This window comes from Heterocephalus glaber, unplaced genomic scaffold, assembly GCF_053883595.1.
Source record: "Heterocephalus glaber isolate CG9 unplaced genomic scaffold, H.glaber_assembly_v1.0 deba00001673, whole genome shotgun sequence".
Classification (NCBI taxonomy): domain Eukaryota; kingdom Metazoa; phylum Chordata; class Mammalia; order Rodentia; family Bathyergidae; genus Heterocephalus; species Heterocephalus glaber.
The window spans coordinates 25346558-25367165 of NW_028258410.1; the positions used below are offsets into that span (position 1 = coordinate 25346558).

The window sequence follows — 20608 nt, forward strand, 5'->3', positions numbered from 1 at the left end:
CTTCCCAGATAACCCCTGTGCAGAGGAGAGGGTAAGGATGCCACGTAGTAGGTGCTCAGTAAGTGGCTGTTGGGCAAGTGGTGGGAAGCAGTAAAAGAAAAACAAAAGAAAACAGGCCCTGTTCCTAAAAATCCTGCCGGGGCTTTCATCTCCTACTTCCTTGACATCAAGTCCAAGAAGGGCATTCTCCCCTGCTGTAGCTTGGGATTCGGGTCCTGTCTTGCCTTAGTGAGCCAAAGCTTCTGCCTCATATTCTTCACTCTTGGGTCTCCCAGCTACTTCTGGTTATCATCATTCCACCTCCATAATGTAGAGATGTTTGTAACAGGACAGAAACATGGACCATCCAGTCCCACCCGTGCACTTTTCAACAGAAGAAACTGAGCCTGGATTGAAAAAGAGTTGAGGTCATCCAAACAACTAGTAGCAAAGCCAAACCGAGGGCTCCTGGCTGCCACTTTACAATTCATTTCTTGAGCATTCCCAAGCTTGCTTGATCCTGTATGACGCAGAAATCTTGCTTCCTGAGGCTCACAACCAAGAACAACATTGCCTGACTGGGATGAGCTGTTCCAGGTTCCCTTTCCCAGCCCTCCTCATGCTGAGGAGATCCCCATGTAGCTCTTGTGACCCTCTCAGGAACATGGGGTGCTCTCAGCTGGGCTCACACCCATACTTCTCTGACCTCTCATCCTCCTGAGCTTTCTCTCCAAGGGTTCTAGGTACTGAAGCCAAGAAGGTAATGGGAGACCTATGCCTAGCTCACCTCCCAAGAGGCCTCCCTGAGTTTTGTCCACAGGTTCTCACATCCACCACAAAACCCTGTCTGTGTGTTCAAAGGCAAGGAGCATTGTCTTGGTGAAGACAACACAGACAGAAAACCTCTGGTTTTAGGTTAGGACCTTTTAAGGTCACCGTGTGCATGTATGTATATATGAGCATGTATGTGCACCCACGTGTGAGATGACAGATGCTGTGTAGAGGTGCACTCAAGTTTCTCCTAGCTTTCCCCCAGTGTCTAACCCTACTCCCTTTCTTCTTCATCCAAGCAAGGATCAAACAAGCCCCTGGCCTCTCCTTAGTAGGTTAGATGCTGCCTGGAGTCAAATGCCTTCTGCCAGGCTCTGGTTCTGATTGTATTTTCTTTGTCCACAGGGCATTTTTCTTGTGAGCAGTCACTGGGGCCTTTGCCTTTCTTATATTAAAAAAAAAGTCCTTATCTGTATTCCAGCTCAGTCAGTGCATTATCTGGTAACCATAGCAGCTTTGCCTCTAGCAAAAAAAAAAATGAAGTCCTCTGGGTTAATTTTTAATGTTTCCCCTGGTAAAGGATGATGTTATCCATGAAATGGATTTCTGGCTGATCCCTAAAACTCTGCAGGAGCACAGATCTCGAACATATTTTCAGATAAGGCTTTGTCAGGCATGCTGGTCTAATAGAGCATTTATCACAGAGACAGGGAAAAAAGCAAAGAAAACTTACATTCCCTGAATGTTGGGCACCATTGCATGTTGTGTCCTGGACTTGTATTGTCTCATCCTGCATTTGGGTATTGTTATCCCTATTTTCCAAAGACATACTGAGGGTCAGAGCATTTCTATCATTTGCCGGAGGTCAACCATTTCAGAAAAGGTGGTGCCCAGGAATCTGAGCCCCATAGCTGCTGGGTCCAAAGCCTAGATTCTTTTCCACATCTGGAAATTGATCAAAAACCATGTTATCTATGGCCAGAGAGTTTGGCTTTTGAACAACTAAATGTTCTTCCCTCCCAGCCTCCTCTGACAATTCCATGAGCCAGGAGAAGGCCCTTGAAAATCAGGTCTTCCTGATGCATGCATCATGTCTGTGTTTGTAAGGGATCTTCCTAATCCTCCTCCATCTCCTTCTGACTTGTGTCCCTTCTGAAAACAGCTGAGATGCCCACGGGAGCTATCTTCCAAGAAAACTATTTCTCCGGTTTCACAAACTACTGATGAGATGGAGATGCTCTCCAATCTTTCCAAACACCTTCTCACAGGGTGATATGACAACTAGGGCTCAGCTGAAGTTCCAAGACTCACACAGCTCATTTATTTCTGGGTCTGCTTTCCCCTATCTGAAATGTGGGACTGAATTAATTCATTTATCCACTGGAATTACACTGTCTTGTATGTGCCAGCTGTAGTGCTGCTTCCTTGGATGAAAACCTAAGTCACAGGTGTTTGTACCTGGCCAGTGAGCTTAACGGTCAGGCTCTTGCTTGCTGATCATTTCACAGGCAAATCTCACTCCATTTTAGGACAACCATTCCTTTGGATTTATGATTTCCATTTTCCAGGTAAAGAATCTGAGTTTCGGAGCCATTAATAACTTACCAGTGTTAATCCCCCACCTTCCTCTAAAGGCACTCTATAAATGATGTTTGAATGAATGAATGAATGAATGAATGAATGAATGAAAAATGTGTGGATGAATGGACAAATAAATGGATAGATGGATAACTCATAACTTACAAGGCTCTAATACCTTGGTACTTCCCCTGCCCCACTAGCTGTATGACACAGTGCCCACCTTCTGCCAGGCTAGCTCAACCAGCCTGGAGACAGGAGCTAGCTTTGCAATATAATTCCATTTGGAGGTCACCCTGACCCCTCACTAGCATCACAGGCTCAGGGACTCTGTGGATCCCTTATGTCCCAAGAGGTGTCTTAGTCAGCAGAACAGCAAATCTGCATCCAGAATTTTTCATTTTATATTGTAATGATAATTATTTTCTGAGTTCTGAGATATAAATAATTTACTTGGATAATCCCCATCCAAGTGACACTTTCCTAATGAAATGTCTTAGTTTGAAGGAGAATATGTTTATTATGAGAAGGTCTCCTTTGCCACCAGGGCATCAAGAGATAACAGAACTGGCAGGTGCTTTGTAAAATCTATTAAGCAGGCCTCTGGCAGCCATTCAGGCCTCATCATCATCAGAATATCATTGACAGATATGTATTTTTAAAAGTTTATGTCATTCCTTTGTCAGAGCCACAAGCAACCTGCCGCCTTTGTGGTCACCCAGCACCCTCTACCCAACACTGTGGCAGACTTCTGGAGGCTGGTGTTCGATTATAACTGCTCCTCCGTGGTGATGCTGAATGAGATGGACTCCACCCAGGTAGGAGAGGCCCACTGGCTGCCCTAGGTGGGCCCAAGTGGGTCAGGGGAGCCATACTGCAGACTTGGAGGGAGGTCCTATGATGAGCACTGTGATGTGCTCTGTAAGGGGCCTTGTCTGACCATGTGCACCAGGCAAGTCCATTCTGCTGCCTACAGAGGCAAAGAATCTCCTGCTGGATCTTCTGCCCAGATACCTCCAGCAATGACATATGCTGCCTTTAGCTGTGTGCATGTTGCTGCCTGCCCCAGGCACTGGTTAGCTCTTGCTGTAAATTCTAGTGAGCTTGTTGAGCCAGGAAGCCACCTCCCCAACCCTGAGCACCTGCAGCCCTAAGGAAGACTCAGTGTTTGGCCACACCTACCTGCCCTGGCCCCTTTGCCAGGCAGCTCATGCTGGCAGAATCTGGACGTCAAACTTTGGAGGCTTTGCCCCTAAATGCCCCCCACCAAATCCCTGGCCCCTCTGGGTTTGGCAGCTGCAAGCATCATAAATCTACAACACATCTTCACACTCAGGACACAGATCACCTGTCTTGGGACAGTGGTTTGGAGCCTACACCTATTGTTGGGTGGAAGAAGTGAAAATCGCCTGTCCTCTCAGTGCCTTGAAGACAACTCAAAGCAACTCAGCTAACTACCATTGGAATTTGGGCCTTGTACAGCCTTGGTGGGAAAAAGCAATATTTTCAAGTGGGTGTGAGCTGGAGTCTCAGCCTCTAGGAATTCAGTCTTGCCATAGAGACATATGAGCAAGCTGTCCTTACTTCATGTGGCTGTACTATAAGAGAGGTCAACACCAAAGTGTTCTGCTGACCAGGAGCAGGGAACAATTAATTCTGCCCAGAGGGTGAGGATTGACTTCAAAAAAAAAATGACTTTGACCTTGAACACAGTGGTGGGGGCGGGGGGGGGGGGGGATGAATTAGCTGGGAGCAGGCATTCCAGAGCCAGGTGTGGTAGCACATGCCTATAATTCCAGCACTCTGAGAGGCTGAGGCAGAAGGATTGACATGTTCAAGCCCAGCCTGGGCAATTTAACAACTTACTGAGACTGTATCAAAATAAAAAATAGAAAAAGTGGGCTGTAGTTCAGTGTGAAGGCCCTCAGTTCAATTTCTGCAAAAAACAAAGAAATATTTCAGGCAAAAGTAACAAACAGCAAGGGTAAAGGCAAATGGGATAGATAGATGTAAGTTTGTTTGCAGAACAGCTTCTGTTCCAGTGTGGCTGAGGCTTGTCAGAAAAAGAATGTGTTGAGACTGGAAAAGGCAGCAGAGTCCAGCTACCAGAGCTCCCTGTATAGGGCTCAGAAGCTCAAGCCCTGTACTGCAGTCTCATGCCAGACTTTTACTATGTAAGCCACAAGATCCTTTCTAGGAATAAAAGCTTTCATGCATATCCAGGGTATGCAGAGATATGATCAAGAGCTACTTACTCATTTTGAAGTAGGAGGCAGTTCCTAGGGTTCTATACACACTTGCCTTTTATCTTCTTCTGGTGGCCATAGAAAGTCAGTCTCTCTGGGCTCCTTTATGGAATCCTGGAGTCCCTAGAAGGACAGTTACAAAGTCATGGATGTCCACTAGGGAGAGATTCTGGGAAACTTAAGTGTGAAAGGACAAAGCCAGAGCTCCTGTTAGAAAACCAAGTCCAGGACCTGGAGAGCAGACTTGGGAACTAGAGATTTAGGAGGAAAATGTGGCAAATGTGCTGAAAATGAAGGAAGATCTGAGCTGAAGAAGTGGCCAGGAGGTGGGAGAATTGGGATTCAATGGGAAAATGTTTCCAGCGTTGACATCCACAAGATTTAGGGAGCAGTTGCGTGTGGGAGGTGAATAAGAAAGGAAAGTCAGGAATGATGGCATGTGTCTCATCTGAGCGATCATGTGTCCAAGGGAGTACCTGGCCAAAAATGGAAAGGCAGGATGATGTGGGGGCAGGGAGAGGAGTAGAATAGGAGGGGACAAGAGGGAGTCCAACTTTGGATGTCCCTGTGAGAGACACCCGGGAGAGATTTCTTTCATTCACAGGACTCACATTGTTGAGCATCTGTTACAGCTATTTGCTGGAAGCTATCTTAGGTGCTTGGAATGCATCAGTGAACAACACAGACAAAGCAAAATAAGAAAATTCCCATTCTAGTGCACTTTCTATTCCAAAGAGAGGAAACAAACAATAAACAACAAATGCCCTGTAATACAGTTAATTGTATGTTAGGTGGTTACAAGAGTATGGGTAAAGACAAGGGTGTGGATAAAAATAAATATGAGGGCAGCATAATGGAGATCAGAAGGCTGGGTTGGAGCTCAGGATGCAGTTAATAGGCTGGCCACAGAACACAGAGGTGAGGGCACCTGGTACTCGTGAGCAACAGCACCAAGCCACTGGAACAGGAGTGGAGTGAAGGTAAGAACAGCAGATGGTGCCATCAAAGACAAGGACAGGTCATGGAAGATGTTCAAGGTCATGGGGAAAACTTGGGGTTTCACTCTGTGAGAAAGGGGAGCCGCCCACAGATTTGAGGCAGAGTGCCATAATTTGACATCTTTCAAAAGCATCCCTCTGGCTATGTTGAGAAAAGATTCTTGTTGAGGAGAAGGAAAGATCAGGTACTGATAGTGGACACAGAACAGAGAAGAGGCTGCTGTAATTATCGGGTGACAGATGACAATGGCTTGAACCGCATGGCAGGAAAGGCATGGGTTCTGCGTATATCCCAAAAGGAAGGCTGACAAAATATCCTGACAGCTTGAATATGGAATGTGAAAGATAAAGAGGAATCAAGGATAATGCCGAGGTTTGGAGCCTGAACAGCAGAAGGATGGAAACTAAGCTAACTATGAAAATCATGAATTCCCATAAAACAGAATTCTAGAGTATTCCTTGCAGTTTCAGAATCAGAAACCATTGCCACCTATTTCTTTGCTTGAAAAAGTAAGACCAAAAACTCGGCTCCATGTGCTAGGGGTTAATGGGGCCTATGGAAGCCCATCTGCTCTTCTCTTTTTCCAGTATCCTTTTCACAAAAGCAGAGCTCAGACACAGAGCAGGAGTTTCAAAGAACATTACTTTGCAACACAGAAAGTCAAGGTCATTGACTGTAGGTCTGCTTTTCAGGATAGGTCCTGGGTGAATGAGGGATCTTTCAGCCCCAGATGTTGGTACAGCCTTTGAGAATTGAGTCTCTAAATGCAAAACATCAGGTTCAGAAGTGCCTTGAGGTTGGCTGCCATATGCAGCTGGCAAGCATCCCTTGAAATCAGCAGATGAATAGAGCACTTATTGATATAAATATCATCACCGCAGCAGCTGGGCGCCTTGCAAAAATAAACAATGACACAGCATGAGCATCAGAAAAGCATCGGAAAAGCCACCCTTGGCACCTGGAGGGCAGTTCTTTGAAGTAGCATCAGCGTTTGTCTACCAGAATGCTCTTGCCAAGGCAGCCCATGGAGAGGGCCGGCCAAGCCACATGGACCATCTGCCTGCAATGGACCTGTGCATTGCTAGATTGCTCTGAGAGAACCACATTCTGTGGTTTGACCATGGACCATAAAAACTTGGGGGTTGGGCAGAATACCTGTTGTTTCCAGCAAAATAGGTATGAGGAAAAAAGTGTGAGCTTTCAGAGTGCTTTATTTTCATGCACTGCTTGCTGCTCTGCCCCTGCTCAGAATCATACACTACTTCATTCAAGCAGTCATCCCAGCCCCAAGTAGTCTATTTTCCACAGTGGCTGCTATTCAAAGATAATTATGATCAATGAGGGCTCATGACAAAGATTCTCAAATTTCTGCCTTAGACCCAAGAGATTTTTCTAACTCTTTAGAACTCCAAAGCCCTGTGGTCAGATTAGTGAGGCAAAGTCCTAGAACCCCAGCATCAGCAAAAGACACTGTGTTTCCTCAGACCCACCAGAAAGGTAATTTCACACACATTCAATTTAGAAGCTCTCTTCCATCTTGTAGGCTTTATGGATAGATCAGGGTACACGGGAGAGGAGACACCAGAAAAAAAAGCCCTATTGCAGTCATGTCACATCATAGCATTTAGAAAGCTCAGGAAATCTTCCATGCCAGCCTTGGGGTAGGCTGCGTGGTAGACAGAGTCATGGTCTCCCAAAGACACCTACATCCTGATTACTAAAACCTGCTGTGTGAGTTAGCCTTCCCATCACGTGGGCAAAGCACCTAACACCCCCAACTTAAAGGATGATAGATTTAATTTGGGAGATTCAGCCTGTGGTTGGCTGGCTCCAAGGCAGCGCCTCATGATGGAAGAGTGTGGCAGATGAAAGCTATTTACCTCATGACAGCCAGAAAGCAGAGAACAGAGCGCTCCCCAAGAGGCATGGGTGAGACCATATATAGTACCCAAGGACCTCCCTCCATGTTTCACCCAGACACACCCACTCAGGAGCAAGCTGTACTAATTTGCTAGGTATTTCTTAATCTAGTGAAGTTAGCAAATCAGGATGAACAGTCACACCTATGAATATGTTGTTTTACCTGGGAAAAGAGACTTTGCAGATGTGGTGTCATTAAGGCCCTTGAGAAGTACAGACTGTCTTTGGGTTATCCAGTTAGGCCCAATGAGATTAGAATCAGTGAATGATAATGTGAGAACAAAGCAGAAACTGGAGGGTGATGGCCACAAGCTGAAAACTGCAAGCAAACTCTAGAAGCTGGAAGAGTTAAAGAATGGATTCTCTCCTAGAGATTCCAGAAAAGAAAGCAGCTCTGCTGGCATCCTGATTATAACCCCTTAAGACTCATTTCATAATTCTGACTTCCAAAACTGCAAGATAATAAATGTATGTTGTTTTAAGGCACTATGCTTACAGTAATGAATATAGACTGTAAACCTGAAACCAAAAATTCAGATCCAGAGTAATAAGGATGAGAGAAGAGTAGAAAGTGAGTCTAAAATGATGGCAAAAGCCAGAGTCAGCATTGCATGTTAAAATAGGGTGTGGTTTGAGCTGGAGAAATTAATGTCTCAGTTAGAGTTCAAAGTTAGAGCTATCAGGAAGCACGAGGGAACAGGACATGGAAATCCAAGCAGAGGTAAAGATCCACTTTACCAGTTTAGGCAGTCTTATGAACTTGGAGAAAGTCTTTTAAAGATCAAGGGCCTGATTTCTGGGATTCGTTTATCATTCATTTATTAATATACATTTATTAAGGAGCTACCATGTGCCAGGCATAGACCTGCACATGATAGAGGACAAAACAGATACAAAACTCTCTGACCCATGAAGCAGACATTCTGGTGAGGCCTCTCTCAGGCTCTCTTTAACATGAAACAGGATGAAATCATCTTCTGCTGGAGTCATCTCAGCAAGACTCTCAAAAGGGAGGAGCAAGCTTGAAGCAGGAGGAATGAAGAGGTGTCTAAGAGGCATATCACCCTGCCTTCAAGCTCTGTGTGCTCACACAGAGGATCCCAGCAGGAAATACTACACCCCCATCAGCCTAGAGTCAGGGTTGGAAGTCAATAAGACCCAATCTAACTTTGTTGCTTCCACATAATAAATGTTAGAGCTTCAGCTTTCCTTGAATATTTTGTTGATTTATTATATTGGTTATATTTGGAGTAGCCCCTGAATTTTTCATTATTTCACTTGTGAAATTCTAGGAAATTCTAGGAAACACCCTTTATCTTGCTTAAATCTTAGAGCATTTATAATCCAAATTTCCTCTAAACACCTTTCAATAGTTTCTATGTCTGTCCTCCAAGAATCTGCTGTTTGGAAAGTTTTTATTACCCAAACTGTATTTACTAATTAGTAATAAGTTACTGTTCTTGTTTTCCACGGATGTGACTCCCAGTGAACGTCTGATCTGCAGGCCATATGCAGGACTGACACAGTGAGATCCTCTGATTCGAGCCTGAAGCCTGAGTCTTAGGGTCCTCTACCCAGGACAGCAGCATGATCCTCTTTTGGCTTTCAAAGACTTTGGAGACACCTCATTGGCTTCTCCTGCTATTTTCAAACCCTGCTTTGGAAACCACTTATTTCACTTTGCAGATCAGGAAACAGGCTGAAACAGGGAAGAACTTTGAACAAGGTCACACGGCCCATCAGTGTCTCAGCCCAGGGTTTCTTTCCTGTCATGATAAAGATATTTACAATCATTGAACAACAGGTTTCCAGGCCCTGGTCTCTGGTAATCCCTGGTTTTCTGGCACTTCCATGTGTGGAGAAGGCAGGAATATTTCCTTACTTTAAATATAAGAACAAGATTTCATAGCTTGTATATAACTGAGTCATCCAGTTCTGAGGGTCTCACTGTACAAAGACAGAACACAGGTGATACAAATTCAGGTGGAAAGATGAAGGTTGGTGAGTCCAAGGATGAGGGAAAGGCTGTGATATATTTCCATGGAAATAAGGGCTTGTGGAGGTAGGGAAGGAAGGTCTTCATCCTCCCAGGAGAAGAGCAGGGGGATATTTCAAAGATGTCTTTTGCTGTCATTGTGCCTGCAGCATAGATAGCAAGCACCGACATCTCCATTCTTATCTTGGCTCATGAAAGCACAGCCTAACATGCTAGCAAAATGTATAGAATGCCCAACGCTGTCACAGCCAGTCTGACTTTGCAAGGGACTGTGTCTCTCTCTACTCCCGCTGGAATACTGGAGGTAAAAGAGTAGAAAGGCTTGGGTCAGGAGACCTGAATTCAAGTTCTGTTCTTGCACTTACAGGCTGTGTTGCCCTGAGCCAGTATCTTAATTTCTCTAGATTCAGTGTTATCCCCTATTAGATTAATGTAACCCAGATGTCAGCCATGCTCCCTCTAGCTCTGAAAATTTAAACAAAATTGGCTCTGTTCCTTACTCTCCATCCTGTGGTAAAAGCCAGTATCTACCCCGAGATTTCTGAGAATTTGAAGGGAGCCCTATTCCCGTGTTCACTTCCAAGTTCCACCTGAGGCTTGAGTGGGGATGTTGTTGGGCCCATTTTCTGGCAGTGCTATGCCGGAAGGTTCAACGTCACCTGTCCTCGTCCGTCCTTGAGCCCCACCTTGCCTCCTCGCCTAGCCTGCGGCCGCACACTTTCTCCCCATCCCATGGTCCCAACCACTTCCTTCTGGCCTACCTTCTCTCCCACTCTGCCCCTCTCAGTGTTCCCCCACCTCTCTTCCCAGAAGCTGTGAGATTTACTCAGCCGCAAGCTTTGGCTCTCTCCCTAGTACCTCTTTCTAAAGCCTGAACGGAGTCTTGCCTCCTCCTACCCGCCACATCCTGTAGGGATTGACCTAAACCCCAGCCTTTCCTTCCAGGAAACAAACTCGGATTCCGCTGTAAGAAATGCTGTTTCCACCTGCCCCCGGGACGGTGTCTCAGCACCTGTGGGCCTGCTGAGAGTGTGAGATGTATGCAGATGGGCTCTCCTCGCCATCCGCGTGTCCTTCTTCGTCCTTTGCTTCCTATCACCCCATCCCTACAGTCTGTCTTTCTCAACTGGCCACAGTGTCAAAGGCAGTTAGATATTTTTTTAAGATGTATAAAGAATTTTTATAATCACTGATGTGAATTTTAAAAGCAATTCAGGTGGCTCTTTTAAATTTCTCTCTTTAAAATACTAATCGACTTCACCTTTAGGTAGCCCGGATTGATTTTCCCCTCTATGGATCACAGATGTCCAGATAGATAGTCTTTCATACCCGATGCTATGATATTATGTTACAAAGTATTTTTAATTAACAAAAGACATAACTAAGGTATCCTGAAATATGCTTTAAACTTGTTTTTCCCAAAAGTAGACCCATCTGCTAGTTTTCATCCAACTCATCAGGGCGTGTTTATTTCAGCAACTAACAAGCTTTCTGACTCCATCAGCAAGAGGAGGAGGCCAACAGGCAGGCTCCCTCTGCGTCCATCATGTCTCACCCATGAATTTGCGCCCCGAAGGACATCTTTTCGTGGCCCAAACAATGATGGAGATCACTCGGTGGAATAATGTATGGCAGCTGTTTCAGGGCAGTTGCTCAACTTTTGCTTGGTTTAACTCATGCTCACAATAACTAGCAAAGGCCTTCTGCTTTTCTGGAGGAAATGCAGCCGTTTCTAAGTCATCACCTAAACTGGACCAGCGCTCCCTGCCAGCAGTCACCACCACCTCCACAGTGAGGAGGCCCTCGCCTTCCGCAGCATCACCCTCCCAGACCCCCGGAAAGGCAGGATAGGGGACAGCAGTGGGAGGTGAGGCTGGACGAAACATGTGGTCTAGACCCTAAGCTAGGGAATGGGATCTATTCTCGGAGACAGCCAACCTTAAGTTTCCCACCTAAGGGAGTGAAGACCAGGGCCGTACTCAGTATAAGTATGACCTCGAGGTCAGCTCGATCCTCATGATCTTCAAGAACTGAGTTGGCTTCCTTGGACCCCTACTTTCAGGGTCTTAAGAAAACTGAAGTTCCCTCTTTCCAAGAGATCTACAAACTGCTGATGTTTGCCTGCCCATGCTCCAGCTCCTCTGCTCACGTGTGATCTTTTTCATTCCTACGTCACTCATGGAGCAAAGCGCAGTCTCTTGCAGGTTTCCACGAGACATCCATGGTCACTGAGCATCGTACACGGTATTGTAAGTTTATAGAATAGCTAGAAAGTTGGGAGACAGATCGGACACTGAGTCATCTTCTACCTTTCACTCATTCTACGACACTCCCAGCCATCTTCTTTTATTTTTGCATCCTTCTCAAGAATAACCTAAAGTCTCTTTCCTTGGGCATGCAGAACAGTGTCCCTCTATCCTGGATGCTGCTTGTCTACACAGACATCCCAAGCTGGCTGGTCAGAAATTTTCACATAAGAGCAGTCCTTATTGAGAAATTTTCAGAAGGACCATAAAGTTGAAGAAGGAAAATAAAACCTTCTCTTTATCTATCTTGTTTTGAGTAGCTCTTCCCCACACTGCCTAGTCATGAGTGCTCACCAGATACAGATCCCTGCGATATGCGACATTAAAATTCACAGCCACTTACAACCAGGTGAAGCTCAAAGACTGGGCCCAGTTATTCTGTTAGAAAGTGACAGAGCTGGAATTTGAACACAGAGCATTTCAAGCAGGGAGTCCAGTGTGTTTTCCCACCTTTTTCTGGGCTACATACACAGGCGAGAAAGGCAATTCCCCCTCAGGTGCAGCCAAACACTTGGACAGTAGGACAATCTTGAGCTCAAACACAAAGAACATGTCTTCATAATGAGAATCATTTCCAGGCCCCAAGGCGTCACTGGAAGTAGAACATTTGGCTTCCTCTACTTCTTCCTTCCATTTCTCCTGACTAGATTAGGGACAAAGTCCTGGGCTGCAGGAAGATCCTGATGATCCCTGGCAGCCCAAACCCACATCTGCCCACACTTCACTGGGCTGAGTGTCATCCATGATCATCTCACAAATTAGGGAACCCAAGTGAAAGGATGACTCCAATTTCGGGTTAGAAGGACCCTGCGACCTCCCCAGCCCCCTAGGCATTATGGGAAATTGACCTGGAAAATCAAATGCAAAGACGGGTGCCAAAGTATAGGAGGCTTGTTTGAGGCATGGTAGAACCTATTAGCTAGAGAAATTGGCCTGGAAATCTTATTAAAAGAGAGAAATCATTCTACATTCTCTCCAGACTGACAATATTGGGGGCAACAGACTATTCCTGATGCCTCGGATCCATGCACCTCATGTCAGGACCACAGTCAAACTCTGGCAAGGCTAAATTCAATGCAGGTGATAAAGGCAATTATTTTTTTAAATGGGCAGTTCTGATTAATTCCAATTTCTCTGGCCAGCCATGAACTTATCTGCACCAGTCCCTCATTACTGCAAATGTTGCAAGGCAGAAGAGCCAATGGCAAAGAGAAATGAAGTTCAAATTGTGGATTTGTCGTCACTGCACAGCTCAGCAGTAGACGCTTGTCCATGCATAAAAGCTCCGTGGCCAGACTTCCTCACCCACCCACATGTTCACACCCCCTTTCTCAGGGCGCTCGATCAACCCCCAGTGGAGATGCTAGGAAACCAAGGCACTGTTGCCTTATGAGACTGAGTCTTGCATATGTTTGCTACTTACGAGAGGTGATAAGAAGAATCCTTCAAATTTAATTACAGATGGTCTCCAACGTACAACAGTTTGACCTAGGATTTTTTTTTCTTTACCGTGCTATGAAAGTGATATGCATTTAGTAGAAACGGTACTTCAAATTTTGAATTTGGATCTCTTCCTGGGCTAGCACTATGAAGTACTGTCCTGTGTCTGATGATGCTGGGCAGCAGCTGAAGCTGCAGCTCCCAGTCAGATGCAGGATCAGGAAGGGAAACAATAAAAAAGCTACAGTGTGCAATGCTAAGCTATGATGTTTAGTGGGTTAGGGGTATTAAGTGCATTTTTGATTTATGATATTTTCAATTAATGATGGGTTTATGGGGATGTAATCTTGTCACAGCTCAAAGAACTTCTCTATAATGGTAATGATGTAATCACAATGATTATATGATAATTAAATTATAAATGTAGTGTAATTCATTGCAGTCTCAAATAAGTGCTTACTTCATACCTGGTACTGTGCTGAGGGCTTTATTACATTCATTATTTTCTTTATCTTCAGAATAAGCATTCTGACTACTACTAATAAGGTGCATGGTGTTATCCCTAAGCTAAATTTTGGGTTTCCACCTTTAGATGGAAGATATGAGTTTCCCTCTCTTACATTACCCTTCCTTCCTACTCTTCTCTCTAATTCTAGTTCTGGGGGAAGGAGAAAATAAAAGACATTTCAGTACGTGACTTCCTAAAGTGAGTTGTTTGTTTCCATCCCCAAAGGAAGGGGAAAATCATTCCCTTCCTTTAAACCCCTGCATCAGAGGAGGCCACCACACAGCCACGGGCCACTTCTGTCAGCCTAGCTCTTTGCCTGCAGTCTGAGGATGGGCGAGGGCAGACTCCACTGAGGACAGCCTCAGTCTCCAACTGTTCTCAGAAACCTTGGTGCATCCTTATAAGTCCTGGCTACATCTTCTGGGCAAGGCCCCAATTTCCTCTCTATCACGTGGCTCCTGCTAATGTTGGGGTGGCCCCAGCAAGCTTGCAGCCTCAGTCTTGCTCTCTGCTGTGGCCCAAATCTGGGACCTGTAGATCTGGGAGCCAGGAACTCGAGGGAGCCTGCCTTGTCCCTTTGCAGCCACACCCTGCCACTTACTTCAATATTCTTTCCCCAAGAGAAGTCATCTAGCAGCTCAGCAGATGACATATCTGTCTCTCTCTTTGATGACACCTACAAGCTTAAAGACCAATTATCTTAGACTATGATCTTCTCAGTCTGCATACAGCTAGTATTTGGGGTCAGATAGCACTCAAAGAGGAGCTCTTGTATGCATTGCGTGATATGTAGCAACATCCTGGCCTCTACACACCATTTGTCCACAACAGCCCCTAAGTATGATGATCAAAAATGTCTAGGAAGGGGCCAGGGATTTAGCTCAGTGGTTCTGCCACCTGCCTTACAAGTACAAGGTCCCGAGTTCGAACTCTGGTACCAAAAAATAAATGTCTAGGAAAAGCTTGGCATGGTGATGCATGCTTGTAATCCCAGCATTCAGGAGGCTGAGGCAGGAGGATTTCCTATAGTTCAAGGTCAATCTGGGCTTCATGGTGAGTTCAAGGCCAGCCTGAAATGCATAGTAAGATCCTGTCTCAAACTGCACCCCGCCCCGCAAAAAAAGTCTAGGACATTGGCAGGTATCCTCTGGGGGTTGGGGTGATAACCTCCACCTTACAATGAGGGGTAACCATCATCTATTGCTCTCAGATGAGAGTTTTGATTCCCAATTCCAGAAAAATTGAGAAGGATCATCAGCAAGATCTCTCAACACTAGGTGACTTTTCTTACGGTGCAAGGGAAGCACAATTATCCTCGACTTACACTGGAGAAGGCAGAGGTCTGCGACACACAACTACTAAGCAAGAAGCCTGGATTTGGACCGGAGAGCTCAGAGGCCAAAGCCTGTATTTTTTAAAATTAGTCGTGAGCTGATCATGGACAAACACTGTGTGAGTTTTCCTGGAATGGTAAAAAGTCTGACATGATTTTCAAGATGGAAAAAACAAATTGTGTCTGCTATTCCCTTAGAGCATTCTATCTAATCCTGATGGCAGCAATTAAAGGTAAACACTATTCTCTCCATTTTATAGCTGAGGAAACTGAGGTATACCAAGGCTAACAAATGGTTTGAAATCAGCAAAACAAAGATATTTAAGAATAGTTTCTGGGTTCAGAGCCTTGGGATTTCAACATCCAAAAAGTGGGCATCTGCTCTCCCATAGGGGAGCTGAGTCTGATTTACTACATGATGTTCTACCTTCCTGGCCAATGTGCCCTGCCAGCAATAAGAAAGCCTTGGTGATAAACGACACTCATGTACTCCCTCTCCCTTGCTTTGTCCTTGGCTCCCTTTCTTGCACCAGCTCTGCATGCAGTACTGGCCTGAGAAAACATCTGGGTGCTACGGGCCCATCCAGGTGGAGTTTGTCTCAGCAGACATCGACGAGGATATCATCCACAGAATATTCCGCATCTGCAACATGGCTCGGGTAAGTGTGGGGCCTCCTTTTGCAAAGCAGATGGAAGTTCCTGGGAGAGGAGCCTGCTCAGGCAGCCAAGTCTATGTGACAGTCTCCTCGTGATCTCTTCCTTGGGGAAGTGAAGCCTTTGCGCATTCCGGCTCCAGACCCAGCAATGACTCCAGTACAGAGAGGTGCTAAGAGCGATATCCAGCTTGCCATCTGCCTATTTGCTGATACACTTGCTGCCATGTAGACCAAACTTCCCAAGACATTAGCTCTGCCACACCACTTTGGCACCAGCTGATATAGCCTTTGGCTGATCCTATAAGCTTTGGGCTGGGTCCCGCACGTATCAAGATGGAAAATAATGAGCTGCTTTAATGAGCCTATATATTCACTGGTACGATGGAAGAGTATTGGGTTAGAGGAAACAGGATAGTGATCTTTGAAATGGTGGCCAACTATTGATCTCTACTGGGAGCCCAGGGTGAACGGAGTTCAGTCTCTACTTTCAGAGTTCACTATTTAACGGGAAGGTGAGCTATATTTTGAATAGGAACCTCAGGAAGAGAAAAAACTGTGCTCACTAGGGTCAGGCATAGTGTCCCTAAAGCAAAGGATATTAGAATTGGGCTTTGATGATCGAGGAGTTTTTCAGGTAGAGAGAAGAGAATCAGTATACACAAAGATCTAGTGGCACGTAAGAGGATATAGTCTGTGGCACTTCCGTGATGACATGAGTTCGAGCCCATGTAGTGTGCCTTGCAGTAGGCTGCAACCTTGAGGGTATCTGGATGACTTGCATCCCCATCAGAATAATCTTATCAAGCCCTCTGTTTGCAGCCCCAGGATGGATATCGTATAGTCCAGCACCTCCAGTACATTGGCTGGCCTGCCTACCGGGACACACCCCCCTCCAAGCGCTCTCTGCTCAAAGTGGTCCGGAGGCTGGAGAAGTGGCAGGAGCAGTACGATGGGAGGGAGGGACGCACTGTGGTCCACTGCCTGTGAGTATTGTGGGAATGTCTCCAGAACAATGGGATGATGGGTGAAAGAGCATGCTTAAGGATGCTCCTGGCCACATACGCCAACCAGGCCTAGGCATGTTTGGCTATACCACACCTCGATGTCCATAAATACCAATGGCAAATATATTCAAAGGAATTACAATCTTTTAATAAGCTGAGGTCTCCAGTTGTCTTAAACTATTTTTATATAGCATATTATTATTGATACAAAACATAGAAGAAGCAGACCATTCCCCCAGTGCTTCCAAAATGGAGGTGTGCCCTACCCTCCAAAAGGAAGCTTGATGTATCCTGCTAGTTACAAGCAAGCTCAGAATATGGTGGGACCCTCTAACCGGAACTTCCTTTATTATTTCCTGAAAAAGAAGAAAAGAGAAGGCATTAACTTAGCTTAATGGAAGCCCAATATTTTAAATGAATCACCTCATAACGTCTGCCAGGTAGATATTATCATTTTGTAGTGCGGTAACTGAAGCGCAAACAGGGTAAGGGATCAACAGGTTGAGAGGGGAGCTGAGATTTGTGGTCACTGGACTCTAAGATAAAGTATCCTGCGCTGACTGACACTGCTTCTGAGTAAACTAAAGGACTCACCCATGAGACAGCCTCCTGCGACATCTCCTGCTGTGGGCTCAGTGGGCATATGGGGGCACAGAAAGCATGAAAGCAAGACGCTGCTCTGAGGGCCTGTGACAGGGCCACAGGGGCTTACAATTAGGGTTTCTGTCTCCATTACTGTTATGAACTGGAGCTTTCACTTGTGCTGTGGAGCTGGCACAGCACAGTCAAATGGACTCCAATGTCATTATGTGCGGTGAGAGTCAGAGCCTTAGAGGACTGTGGTTGACAAGCTACGCAGCATTAGGAAAATCACTTATTTTGTGACCCTTCATTTTATCATTTTTCCACTGAGTGTGTAGAATTAGATCATCTTTAGATCCTGTAGTGCTTCAGCATGAAACAGAAAACATAAACAATATGTCTGTCAACATAAAGATCGACAGTGTCGTGGCTATGTTATACAAACGCTGTCAAGGAAATTACTTAAGAGAGCAAGGGTAAGAGGCCACCTTAAGAGTATAAAGAGACCACAGAGAAGGATTCTACAAGGATGTCAGACCCATAGCAAATCTACAGCCTTTAACAGCTTTGTGTGGAATGTTTGATTCACAGTCAAGCACTTTGCTTCTTAGAACTTAAATGACTTGGGAACAAATGACTGAGAGGGCCCCCTCTTTAAAAAATGTTGTCCTACATTTTGTTGAACCAAAGCCTTCTCTTTTTCAAATTATTTCTGGAGCAAGTAGAGGCATTACTAACATCTCACTGATCTCAAAATTGAGTCTTTTCAAAACTATCTAATTGTTCAATTTTTTTCAAATAGACAGTGCCCGTGCATGCCAGAAAAGCCAGAGAGCTTGAAGGAGGTTAAACACACCATGCACACTCACAGCTTAAGAGATACTACTGTAACAAAACCCCTTCCCAAAGGATACAGATCTCCAAGTGCAGTCCGGGAAGGAGCTATGTAGTGTGCTTTGTGCGTGTTGGGGTGGTGGGTGGCACCAGCCATGCTGAGCTGACTCTGCCCGTATCCCAGAATCTGGCATCTGGCACCCAGCCAACTAACACTAACTCTTTCTACTCCCCTCCCACATATTCAGATTGCCCCAAGAGTAGCCCAGGGCCACCAGGGCCACGAGGCCCTCTTGGGCTCTGCTGTTCTTGCTTCAGAAATACTGGTCCTTTTTTCCTAGGAATGCTTCCTACTCTCTCGTGAGATTTTTAGCCTGCTCTTTTTTGCAGAAGTACCTTTTTATCCATGTCTTCCCTAGCCAAGGCGACCAGCAGTTTGAATTAAAGGAAAGCACGGGAGTATCATCTACTAACAGGAATCTGGGGTATCCCTGGGGGTCCTGGGAACCCTAAAAGTCACTGAAATGGAGCCACCAGCCAGTGAAGGAAGGATAGCTATCTGTACTTGAAACATCTGGTTGATGGGTATCCTGTAGATAAAACATCTAAGAGACTGACTGAGTGACTTAGTTTCCATCCAGATGTTCTTTAGACACGGCCCATTACAGGAAATCATTAGCTGCTCTTGGCAGTGTGCCCAGGAATTTGGAATCAGGTAGATTCCTAAAGGGACTTTCTATAAGGAGTCTGAGGGATGTTTCTATGAAGATGATTTATAGAGCTTCAGAAAGAAGGAGTAACAGAAAGATGGCCTTGCCAAGAACACTATTCATACCCTCAAGCTCAGCAGGATCTTTCTTGAAGATGTACGTGTAGAGACCTCGCTTGTTAGGACACACACCCTCCCATCCCCAGGCCTAACCCAGGCCTATAGGCCCCAACCTGGGCGGGCTGGTACTAGGCTGCTCCTAGAGGAAGACGGGGGAAAAAAGGAGTAGGAAAATCACCTGAAACCTTCCACTGTCTTCGCTGGATATGTAGGTAGAGCCAGAGTATCCTTTCAGACAAAGATGCAGGTACCTCAGGTACAAAGATGCAGGTACCTCAGGTACAAAGACACAATGTCATCCTATCAGGGAGGTGCGGGCAGGTGTGCCAAGGGTGACTGTTCTCTGCTCATGGAACCAAGGACACATCAAGCTAATCAAACCCTTACAAGTCATCCAGTCCAGCACCTTCATTATATGAAAGAGAAATTGGAACTCAGACAGAGGAAGCCACTTGTTCAAGGTCGAAAAAGCTTCACGGCACAAATGGGATTCAAACCAAAACTCATGGCTCATGCTAAAGCTTTCACTGCTCACTGCCTTACTTAGCACTTGCCAAGGCGGCCGCGCCTTAGTACTACAGTGTGACCCTAAATCCCCAGGCATCAGGGAGGGTGGGACAGGACCGAGGCTGACCTCTCCTCTCTGTGTTTAGAAACGGGGGAGGTCGCAGTGGAACCTTTTGTGCCATCTGCAGCGTGTGTGAGATGATCCAGCAACAAAACATCATTGATGTGTTCCACATTGTGAAAACACTGCGGAATAACAAATCCAACATGGTGGAGACGCTGGTGAGTGTCCCAAGAACTGCTCTTCAGGGAACTCACTATAGTTCCTTAGACTTAAAGAAAATGATGTCAACTGGCACAATCCTTCACCAGTTGAGTGCTTACTGAGTACCTAGGGTCTTTGCCCTTTGCATACGCTGCTGTCTGCCCATTTCTCCCCCTTCCAGCCCCACCCACCTCTTTCTCCTGCAGAGAAATCCAAATATTAATCCCAGTACACCTACTTTGTTTTACTTTCTTCTCATTCCTCAGGAAAATATCATTAATTCAGGCTTAAGGGAAAGAATTCTGTATTAGTAGAGTAAGAATTATGATTTCAATTCAGTCCATACCTATTCTAATTCATTTATGCTAATTTTATGGTATAAAGCACTGAACTAGGACACTATGGAAAGAAAGATAGTAAAGAAAATGGAAAGGCAGAGCCCAAGATGATGAGACTTTGTACAATGATGGGAACAGCCCCTACATGAGGAACTTGAATATAAGTCTTTAAACCCACTCAAAGTGTGACCTTACTCAAAATGAAATCCTACTCAGAAAATGGTCCTCAGACAACATCTGCGTCATCTGAGAGTGTGTAAGAAATGCAGAATCTTATGTCCCTCCCCAGATTTACTGAATTAGAATCTGCATTTTTAACAGCTATACCTGGGGTTTCTGTATGAAGGTTATAATTCCAGAAGCACTGTTGTACAAAATCCTAAAAAGAAAGGGAACTATCCCAGTTAGGTATCCAAGAAAGCTAGGGTAGAAGTTGGCCTCAAGCAGAACACTGAAGGATGTCCAGATATGGATAATTTCTTGTTGACTTTCAGTATGGATGTAGATAAAATTTCCT

General features: G+C 45.3%; 1 protein-coding gene across 18 annotated transcripts in view; it reads left to right on the top strand.

Annotated features, from left to right (window-relative positions):
• Positions 1 to 20608, top strand: part of Ptprt (protein tyrosine phosphatase receptor type T) — a 1083111-nt gene that overhangs the window by 1054403 nt on the left and 8100 nt on the right. For all 18 annotated transcript variants that reach the window (XM_087197882.1, XM_087197888.1, XM_087197890.1 and 15 more), the window contains 4 exons: positions 3015 to 3146; positions 15610 to 15735; positions 16552 to 16715; positions 19635 to 19770. In XM_087197882.1, coding sequence (XP_087054008.1) covers positions 3015 to 3146; positions 15610 to 15735; positions 16552 to 16715; positions 19635 to 19770 — 558 coding nt within the window. The remainder of the gene's footprint in view (positions 1 to 3014; positions 3147 to 15609; positions 15736 to 16551; positions 16716 to 19634; positions 19771 to 20608) is intronic.